This window comes from Meleagris gallopavo, chromosome 1, assembly GCF_905368555.1.
Source record: "Meleagris gallopavo chromosome 1, MGAL_WU_HG_1.1, whole genome shotgun sequence".
NCBI classification, from domain to species: Eukaryota; Metazoa; Chordata; class Aves; order Galliformes; family Phasianidae; genus Meleagris; species Meleagris gallopavo.
The window spans coordinates 50226265-50236810 of NC_139404.1; the positions used below are offsets into that span (position 1 = coordinate 50226265).

Below are 10546 nucleotides of genomic sequence, written 5' to 3' on the forward strand. Positions count from 1 at the left end.
GACAGAATTAGCCAGGTGCCTGTCCTTATGAATGTCCCGTCCGTGCTCTCTCCCTGCCCTCCATCCTCTCCCCGCATCAGCCTCTGTCCCCCCGACTGCGGCATTTCTCAACCTGCTCCTGCTCCGCCAGCCCTGTCCCCTTCTCCCTCCTGCTGCCAGCATTGGCAGGAACGCCGGCAGCTTGGTCTCGCTGCCAGGGATGTCTTCATCCCCGCTTATCCCTGCACTGCTGCCCAGGACTGATGGTTCCTGCGCAAGGTGAGAGGTCTCCGTTTGCTTTGTGCACTCCTCTCGTCCCACTGGGATCATCCCCAGGGTGGGCTCCGGAGTTCATGTGCTTGCAGGGCTCCTTGCTCCCTGGCCGTGACCTCACAACCAGCATGGTGATGTCACGGAGCAAGGACACGGAGATGCCGGGCTCTCCTTTCGCTACCATCTCTGTTCCGTCCCACGCAAAACCCCACTGACCTAAATGGAGAGCCCTTAGTGACATCCTGCTCCCTGCATGTGTCACTGAGGCTGCAGAAGGCTTTGTCACTCTTACCCGACCCAGGCTGAGGACAGGTTGCATCCTCCTGTTTGCCATCCTGAAATCATGCCGCGGCCACTCAGCATCTCTGAGAGCATGGAGAGGGCCTGCACTGAGCAGCGGAGCCTGGAAGAGGATGATGATGATGACAATGACAACGAGGAGTTCAGTTACACCTGTCCCTTGGCACATCCTCCACCCCCATGCATGAGTTTGGGTGACACTCAGCTGGGAGATGCTGAGTTCTCATTTAAGCCAGTGCACTCTTGCACGGTGAAAGATGATGGAGAGAAAAACAGAATATATGCCAAAAGGTTAGCCAGGCACGCGTTGGAGCTCAAAGAGAATGCTCAGGAGTTTGAGGAACCATTTTACAAAGACACGGAGATGTCCGACAGCCCGTTCGAGGAGGACAGCAGCTGGACCAGGACCTATCACCTCCCTGTGCACCAAAGGAAACACGCGCCTCGAGCTGCCCATGCATCACCATGCGGTTCCTATGACTCCTACCAGCATGACCCTTTTTCCCTATGGGCCCAGCCGAGCGACCCATACCTCTCCAGCCTGGAGCACACCAGGGGAGCAGAACCCCACAGGTGGCACGAGGAGTCCATCGGGGACCGGGAGAACCCTTCGCTGCGTGTGTCCTACAGGGAGCTGTGGGAGGAGAACAACAAGCTGCGCAGGGTGGTGCGGAGCATGCAGGGCTCTCTGGAGAGCCAGGCTCAAAGCATGAGGAGCCTGGAGCGTCGGCTGAAGGCCAGTCTGGCCAAGGAGGAGAGGAGAGCCCAGGGGCTGCAGGCCCTCAACCAGCAGACGGAGCGCAGCCTCCAGCTTATGACCCAGCGGGCTCTGGATGCGGAAAACCACGTGGAGAAGCTGAAGCAGGAGATGCTGCTTCTCCAGGGAGAGCTGGAGTCCTCCAAGGTGAAGAACAAGAACCTGAGAGTGGGACAGAGCATGGACCCGGAGGCGGTGAAGCATAACGTAGATTTTGCCTTGAAAAACCTCCAGAAGATAATAGCGGGTGCAAACTGGTCCATCAAGCAGCTGGTTGCTGGGACAGAGTCGCTGAATTTTGTCACTGAGATTCTTAAATCCACAGGCAAAATTTCTGATGCTGAAGCAGAGAAAAAAGAATGAATCAAACACTGTGAATGTGTTCAATCATAGCCTACACAAAAACTTTTGCTCTCACATGTGTGTGTTCAGCTTGGTAATTTTTATTCCCCACAGAGATGCTTTCCTTGTGGCTTACCTTGTGGCTGGGAAAAGGGGAGGGTTGGTCAAAACCTTTAGGAAATGTTTATTAGTGAGATATTGCAGTGACTTCCCTCTGGTGTCAGTATCAGTGCTAAGAATGAGCTTATAGAACCATGGAATTGTTAAGGTTGGAAAAAACCTCTAAGATCACCTGTTCCAACCATCAGCCATCCCCATCATGTCCACTGACCATGTCCTCAGTGCCACATCCACACGGTTCTGGAACACCTCCAGGGATGGTGACTGCATCACCTCCCTGGGCAGCCTGTGCCACTGCAGCACCGCTCCTTCCAGGATGAGTTTTCCTCCCATCCAACCTGAACCTGAACCTGGTGCAACCTGAAGCCATTTCCTCTCATCCCATTGCTGTTACCTGGGAGTAGAGGCCAATTCTCACCTCTCTACAACCTCCTTTCAGGTCAATACCTTATCATCACAGGATGATAAGGTATCCCTTTAACTTGGCTCAACCAGTGGAAAGCACTTGTTGGAGAAGATTCCCTTCCTCTCCTGATGCAGAGAAGCACACCCAAATTGTCCATTTGTCTCCTGCTGGGTAAGGCAGGATGCCATAGCCCTCATTTACAATGTAATCACTGAGGATGTGTTTTTGGGACTATATGTGGGCATCATTCTTCAACACCAGGTCATCCCCCAACATTTCTGATGAATTTAGGTTACCCTCCTCATTTTCAGCTGTAGTTTATCCAGTTGCACAGCAGATTTTTCCCTATCTGCCCAAACAGACCATGATTAAAGACTTTGGTGATGAAGGGTGGTGAGAGGCTGGGTGCTGGCAGAGCTCAGCATCAACGTTTTTTTTCCGATGGGAATTTTTGGCAGCTGTTCACTCCTACCTACATATGGTGAGTGGCAAAGTCTGCTGCCTTCTCATGGTCCTCAAGTGTCCCAGCAGTCGCGGCTGGGTCTTCAGCTGCCTCAGTAACCTTGTTGCCTGGAGGAGGGACAGCTGGTTAATCACCACTGCAGACATGATGATGGCTTGCCCATCAGAGGTGATGTCTGGAGCTCCATACTTGCAACCTTCCAACATGGGCTACTAAGCCGGAAGGGGTGCTGGTCACCCTTAGCCACTTGAAGCCCCACACTACAACACTGGTGACAAGACAAGAGTGTTTCTCACCAATTTTTCCATCCTCAACAATAACACCTATTGTTCCTGGCTCCCACCTTTGCATGACCACTTGCAAGGAGTTCTAAGACTTGTATTTGATCCAGAAATCCCTGGATTTGTCTGAGATATGGCAACCACCCGCTGCTCACTGGCGAGGCTGGGAGGTAGTGAACTAGCTGTGTCTGTGCTGCGTGCTCTACGCTGACTGCTGTAATCCAAAGGTTACAGTGTAGGATTAGCATGGGTGTACAAAGCCCTTCCTAATCTATGAGTCATTACCCCTCACCGCATTTCCCTTCCCAGCAGCTCTGGGCAGGTGGGATAGGTCAGCCCTTGAGTCTTCGGTCTCCTACTTCTTCAGCTCAGGGAGGACCAGGTCAGGATACAACACCTCCCAGACATCCTCCCCAGGGCCATACCACAGAACCACTCCTCGGATGCTATGCACGGCACATCGCAAGGTCTGTTTGCTCAACTGGCTTCTCCTTGGCTGCCCCTAAGCTCCTCCTTTGCCTTGGCTCTCCATTTTGGCTCTATCTCTTGCTTCTCTTCCCATCTTTGAAATAGGGGGGATATTCTTCACTTCTTGGCAATAAATTTCCTCTAGGTCAGGTTGGGCTGACAGGGATCTCTAGGGCTGCTGTGTTTGTCTGCGCTTTGTTAGTCCTTATGTGTGAGGTATTTAGGCTGGCTGAGCTCTTGTCCTCCTGTAAGCTATGATATTAATATATTGGCTCAGGGCAGGGACCCTGCAAGCTGCTAAACTCTGGTGTCCTTGGTCCAGAGAGAGGTGACTGCCTGCCAGCACCTCTGCATGGGTGAGATATGTGGGCTGCTGTGTGCACTAGGTGTGTGTCTGTCAGCTCTTCACCTCTGGAGCAGGGCTGTGGTGTGGTGCCTACCATCACCACCTGATCCCTCTGGGCATACAGCAGAAGGCTGGGAGAGGTGCATGCAGGGTGGGTGTTTTCAGCGTGGGCTTTTATGGGGTTTTGCTCTGTCCTTCTCTATAAGGCACATGCCCAGGAACAATGGTGATGATGGCATGGGCTTCAGCTTGTCAGAGGTGAAAGCTAGAGCTGCCAGGTCCCACACAAGCACGGCTGCATGAGATCCCACGCTCACCCAGCTCCTGTGGCCCCCAAAACCTGATGATACAGCAAGCCATGGGCAGCGTCCGCGTCAACCGGTGAGTAGCCCTCGTCCCAAGGACTGCTCATAGAAGCATTAAGGTTGGAAAAGACCTCTAAGATCACCCAGTCCAATTGCCAGCCCATCCCCACCATGCCCAATGACCATGTCCTCAGTGCCACATCCACATGGTGCTGGAACACCTCCAGGAACGGTGACTCCACCACCTCTCTGGGCAGCCTTTGCCACTCTCTTTCTGAGAAGAAATTTTCCCTTATATTCAACCTAAACCTTCCCTGCTGCAACCTAAGGCCATTCCTTCTCATCCCATTATTTTTACCTGGGAGCAGAGGCCAATCCACACTCACTACAACCTTCTTTCAGGTCACTGTAGAGAGCAGTAAGGTCTCCCGTGAACCTCCTTTTCTTCAGACTGAACAACCCCTGTTCCTTCATCTGCTCCCCATCAGACTTGTGCTCCAGACCTCTCACAGCCCTGCTGCCCTTCTCTGGACATGTTCCATGTGCTGCCCTATGTGTTCTGGGCATTCTCTGGTCTCTTCGCCCATCCCTCAATACATTATTTTCAAAATACCTTCCTGGGTTTTGTCCACTCTAAGTTATGGCTCCTCCACCTCCAAGTCTGAAATGCGCTGTATGTGGAGGGAGATCTTGGCTATCAGCAGGGTTGGCTGGTGCAGAGGAGAAGCAAAGTACCAATGCAGTGCTGGACATCAGCCCTGGCCCAGGAATTGCTGATTTCAGCAGGACTGCAGAAGCCTGGTGTCCTCTTTCCAATGAGATGAGGACAGCAAATGGATTTGGAACTATGTGGCTGCCCTGAAGAAACCACCCTATTTAAACAAGGAGCAGTCAGCTCCGAGGTGAAGGAGTCCATGCTGGAGGACTCCAACAGCCATGTCACTGTGACGGGGAGGGAGGGAGGCACTGCCAGCCTCAGGAGTCATTAGTGGCTTAGTGGCGATGAGGGTCTTGGTGGTCTATGCATTCAGAGGGAGGCTACTGGATATCCTCAGTGGTCAGAGCATCTTCTGCCATAACCTCTTTAAATGAGAATCTGTGATTTTAGATCCAGCAGTGTATGAGCACTTGGAAGCTGCCTTCTCCTGGCAATGGTGAGAGGGGCAACAGTGCCATCCACTGTGGAGGGAATCAGTGGGGAACAGCTCCCCAAAGAGGGGATTTTCTCCCAGAAAAAAAAACTGCCAATGATTTGACTGTTGATGTCCAAATTACACCTTTAGCTTTGGATGCAGGATGCTGGGAGTCATGCTTGTTGCTGTGGCAACAGAATTGTCCTGAGCACAGGAAGTGTATAAACACTGTCAACAATATACAATGGCATCAGGGCGGAGAGCAGAGGAGAAAATAGAAACTCCCAGCCTTACACCACGCCAGGGCCAAAATGTCGTTCTTCACATATTTCTGTCTGTTCCTTCTCTTCCAGGTACAGCATTGTCTCGACTGAGGAGGATGGACACAAGGTCTCTGCGTTGGGCAGCATGAACGGGCACAGCCGGAATGGGAAGGGCCACACACCCCGGCGGAAGCACCGCAACCGCTTTGTGAAGAAGAACGGCCAATGCAATGTCTACTTCGCCAACCTGAGCAACAAGTCTCAGCGCTACATGGCTGACATCTTCACCACCTGTGTGGACACGCGCTGGCGGTACATGCTTATGATCTTCTCCGCCGCCTTCCTGGTCTCTTGGCTCTTCTTTGGTTTCCTTTTCTGGTGCATTGCTTTCTTCCACGGTGACCTCAACGCACCGGTGGTGGGGGGCAGTCCCTCTCTCCTCAAGCCTTGCATCATGCACGTGAACAGCTTTCTAGGGGCTTTCCTCTTCTCAGTGGAGACACAGACAACCATTGGGTATGGCTTCCGCTGCGTGACTGAGGAGTGTCCACTGGCCATCATGGCTGTTGTGGTCCAGTCCATTGTGGGCTGTGTTATTGACTCCTTCATGATTGGCACCATCATGGCCAAGATGGCGAGACCCAAGAAGCGGGCCCAGACCCTCCTCTTCAGTCACCACGCGGTCATCTCGGTGCGGGATGGCAAACTGTGCCTCATGTGGCGAGTGGGCAACCTGAGGAGGAGCCACATCGTGGAAGCCCACGTTCGTGCCCAGCTCATCAAACCCTACATGACAGAGGAAGGGGAGTACCTCCCCCTGGACCAGCGGGACCTCAATGTAGGCTATGATGTGGGTCTCGATCGTATATTTTTGGTCTCACCCATTATTATTGTTCATGAGATTGATGAGGAGAGCCCACTCTATGGGATTGGCAAGGAGGAGCTGGAGACAGAGAACTTTGAGATCGTTGTTATCCTGGAAGGGATGGTGGAAGCCACGGCCATGACCACGCAGGCACGGAGCTCTTACCTCGCCAGTGAAATCCTCTGGGGTCACCGCTTTGAACCAGTAGTGTTTGAGGAGAAGAACCACTACAAAGTGGATTATTCCCGCTTTCACAAGACCTATGAGGTAGCTGGCACACCCTGCTGCTCAGCTCGGGAGCTGCAAGAAAGCAAGATGACTATCCTACCTTCTCCCCCACCTCCCAGTGCCTTCTGCTATGAGAACGAGCTGGCTCTTGTCAGTCAAGATGAAGATGAAGATGATGACGAAGTGGGTGTAGCGTTAGGTGGCAGCACCAAGGAAGAAGGAGGCGTCATCCAGATGATGGATTTTGGAAGCCACCTGGACCTAGAGCGGCTCCAGGCCACTTTGCCCTTGGATACCATCTCATACCGCAGGGAGTCAGCCATCTAATCCCTCCAGCCTCCCCGTTCTACACTCATTACCCACCCCCCCTCCTCTTCCTCTGTTCTGCACCCATACGTAGCTGCATAAGTCCCTTGCCCACCAAAAAATGCCTCCTGTGACCACCTCTCAGCACCTGAGTATGTCGAGGCCTGGAGATACTCTGATATATTCCCTTTCCCATGAAGTTGTACCCCCTGGATGAGGAGTGAGAATACACCATTCTTCCAGACAGCACAGCTTGCTCAAGGACCTGCCCAGGGACAAGAAAGAAGCAGGGTTGGATTCCCACATCTGGGGAGGTGACAGGAGCCTGTGCCCTCAATGGAGAGACTGTATCTGCTCAAGTGTTTCTGCAGCTGAGACAACAGCACTTTCTGTCTCTCTCAGCATGTGCAGACCCATGGCTATCAATAGCCATGGCTCTCACAAGGAGAGAAGTGATGCATAAGTCCTGACCCAGTGAGAAGGGACAGGGGAGTTTAGGACTCCTAGAGGAAGTGGGAGAGTCTCTGGAGATAGGGGTTTGCTTGCATGTTTATTGCTTGTTGCACTTGACTTTCTTTGTATATAAAAAGATCGAGAACTGAAATCCATATTCTTCCACTGTAAATGCCAAGCTGGGAGAGAAGGACACTGCACGTAGCCCGCTCTGCACTCTCCTTGTGGCACCCATCACCTCCAGCAGCAGCTCAGCCCCACAGACTCAGCCCTGGTTCCCCCATTCCTCCCCAGACCACGTTCTGCTTCTTTCCTGGAGCGTCTGGCAGCAGGCAGGGCCCTGTGCTCACACACCCGGCCACCGTGCCAGGGCTGGCAGGCAGTGACCTGATGGGACAGCAGGCCCCTCATTTTCTCCTTCCACCTCCTTCAGTCTTCTCCCTGCTGCCATCAGCTGTAAAACGGAATTTGTATCTATTTATTTTTAATAAAGTCTAATATCCCAGGGGGAGGTTTGGAAACAAAGGAGACCCCGAGGCTGCAGCCTGGTACAGAGACTGATGAGTGTTATTAGTGCTGGTGTTTGCTGTTCGTATGGGTTTGATGCCTGGAGGCTTCACCTTTGGTACTTCAGAGCCAGAGCTAGACTTAACACCTCTTCTCTGTTGTTTCACAGAAGACAGCAAAACTCGGTGAGTCTTTATTAAGAGCATTAGAATCAGTCACTCAAAACCAGATGACATGAGGATGGGAAAATAATTGGGTAGCTCAAAAGGCTGCTCTGCACACCTGGCAGATGTGCTGTTGGGGAAATGGTTGAAGAAATACTGTTTGATTGAATTCCTGATCTATAGAGCAGAAAGCCAACATCTTGGTAATAGCTTGGGCTTAGTACAAAGAGCAATAGGAAGAGGGGAAGAAGCAAAAGAAGAGGGAAAGAGTCAGAAGGAGTGAGGGAGGAGCGGGAACCACAGGTAAGGAAAAACTGAAGGGGAAGGCGAAGGAGAAGGGACAAAGAAAGGAAAGGAAGGGAAGGGAAGGGAAGGGAAGGGAAGGGAAGGGAAGGGAAGGGAAGGGAAGGGAAGGGAAGGGAAGGGAAGGGAAGGGAAGGGAAGGGAAGGGAAGGGAAGGGAAGGGAAGGGAAGGGAAGGGAAGGGAAGGGAAGGGAAGGGAAGGGAAGGGAAGGGAAGGGAAGGAAGAAGGAGAAAAATGAATAATGTGGTAATGTGGCAGAGTGTTTGGGAGGGAACAGGGATAGTGTAACAAGATTGGTATTGACACAGACATGGCCACCTCAAGAGGAACACCTCCTGGCCACCTCTTGGCTTTTTTCACCTATGACTTGATATGCAGCCATGTTTTTCTACATGTTTCTGTGTCCCACCTCCTCTCCCCGCTGCTGATTAAAAATGTCCCTCCCTCCTCCTCCCTCACGCTATTATTTATTTATTTTCCCCCAGAGGGAATAAACAGAGGCCAGTATTGACCTGGATTTCAATATAGCTTTCAGAGCTGGGTGCCTGCCGCTGGTCATGGCAGTGGAAACAAACTAATGGACCGAGAGGGAAAGACTCTCTGCATGTGAGGATGTAAGGACATGGGCACCCAGAACACAGACTGAGCTGGTGGCCCCAAAGAAGGGAGCGTGGCTGGACACCCCTCACCAAGGTGCAGCACCTTTTAGAGGTGAGTGGGGATGATGTACCATTACTACTAGTTCCTAAGAGTCTGGTCTGCGAGGGAATGCACTCGAAGATTTCTCCCACTTTGCCAATGCACAAAGGTATGTGTATCCTTCAGTACATGTGCTTCTGCACCTGCATGCTCCAATCACAAAGTACTCATGCCTGAATATCTACTGAACATACCTACATACATATGTCATATATGCAGGCATAAGCCATCCTACACCACCCAATAAGCCATAAACACTCAATGATGTGCACACAAACTTTGTGCAACAGCAGCACTCATCTCAACAAGTGTATATACAATTGGATATTGGGGATTCCTTTATGTGGCCCAAAAAAATCACCAAGAGAGAAGGTTGGATATTAGGAAAAATTTCGTCTCAGAAGGAGTGGTGCTGCAGTGGCACAGGCTGCCCAGGGAGGTGTTGGAGTCACCATTCCTGGAGGTGTTCCAGAACTGTGTGGATGTGGCACTGAGGGATGTGGTCAGTGGGCATGGTGGGGATGGGCTGGCCATTGGACTAAGTGATCTTGCAGGTCTTTTCCAACCTTAATAACTCTGTGAATCCACTGTGGAAAGCTGCCATGAGAAAGATTGGACATTGCTAGGTGGGTCTGCAAATCAGCTCTGCAAACCAGAAATACAGATGAGATTTTAGCCAGGGCGCAGCTGTGTATGATATGTGAAGCATCACCTTCCATGTAGGTGATGCGTCTGGTCCAGAGAAGACACTTCCATTCTGCAGGACCTGATGACAGAATGACTCTCCAGCACTTGTTGAGATTTGGCTTCTGTTGAAAAGTATTCCAATATCAGAAATCTAACAGAGAGAGAATGGACTTTTTGCCCTATGAATAGGATCCAGGCACTGGCTCAGATCCGGCACCCCATGACAGCTAACTATACTGCTTTCACTCCTGCCAGCTTCCAACTGAACATTGTCGTTGTTTTTGATGACACTTGAGAGACTTGTTTCATGTTTTATTTTTGGTGACACTTTCAGCCAACCCTTTTGAAAAGAGACCATCATTGGCACCTTTCAGCTCACCCAAAATTTGCTCAGCAAAACATTTTGATACACGCTGCAGCTAAAAATACGTTCAAGGAACATAATAAGGGAGAAAATGGATTTGGATTTCTGTGATCAGGAATTCATGTTGATAACATTTGTGCTTCCAAACAAAAGTGCTTTTTTGCAACCGGCTCAGCTTTGGTGTTGTCCCAGAATGAAGAAGAGTTGGCTGCACCCAAGCGTGTGACCTCTGCTCAGCAAAATGCCTCTTCTACTTCTTCCCAGGCCATTAAGGGCTTGCTCCTGCCCCTGCTAAGTCAATGGGAATTTTGCCATTGCCTGGGGTGAATTGCAGAGCTGGGCCCTAATGGAGTGCCGCTATTGGAAAAGCCCTGCAGACCCAGCCTTCTGCTGAAGCTGGGACAGATGATGTGTGCTGTGCAAGAGGGTCAGAAGTGGAAAAAGGCAGCGTGTGGGGCTGGGAGAGCTGAGCACACTGCTTGGGAGGCACTGGGCAGGCTGGGGGAGAAGCAACGGGGTGGGCAGGAGACATG

General features: G+C 51.5%; 2 protein-coding genes across 2 annotated transcripts; both read left to right on the top strand.

Annotated features, from left to right (window-relative positions):
- Window positions 1-406: 406 nt before the first annotated feature.
- LOC104910991 (endosome-associated-trafficking regulator 1-like) lies at window positions 407-1672 on the top strand. Its single transcript, XM_010710967.3, has one exon. The coding sequence runs from the start codon at window positions 596-598 to the stop codon at window positions 1670-1672; it is 1077 nt and encodes a 358-aa protein (XP_010709269.1). The 5' UTR covers window positions 407-595.
- Window positions 1673-3833: 2161 nt separating this feature from the next.
- KCNJ4 (potassium inwardly rectifying channel subfamily J member 4) lies at window positions 3834-7722 on the top strand. The gene is made up of 2 exons (XM_010710973.4): window positions 3834-4116; window positions 5527-7722. The coding sequence occupies exons 1-2, from the start codon at window positions 4079-4081 to the stop codon at window positions 6854-6856; spliced, it is 1368 nt and encodes a 455-aa protein (XP_010709275.1). The 5' UTR covers window positions 3834-4078; the 3' UTR covers window positions 6857-7722.
- Window positions 7723-10546: the final 2824 nt, after the last annotated feature.

Coding starts and splice junctions, on each gene's coding strand:
- LOC104910991 (XM_010710967.3), top strand. CDS start 596: ATGCCGCGGCCACTCAGCATCTCTGAGAGCATGGAGAGGGCCTGCACT.
- KCNJ4 (XM_010710973.4), top strand. CDS start 4,079: ATGATACAGCAAGCCATGGGCAGCGTCCGCGTCAACCG. Junction 4,117..5,526: donor GGCAGCGTCCGCGTCAACCG/GTGAGTAGCCCT, acceptor CTTCTCTTCCAG/GTACAGCATTGTCTCGACTG.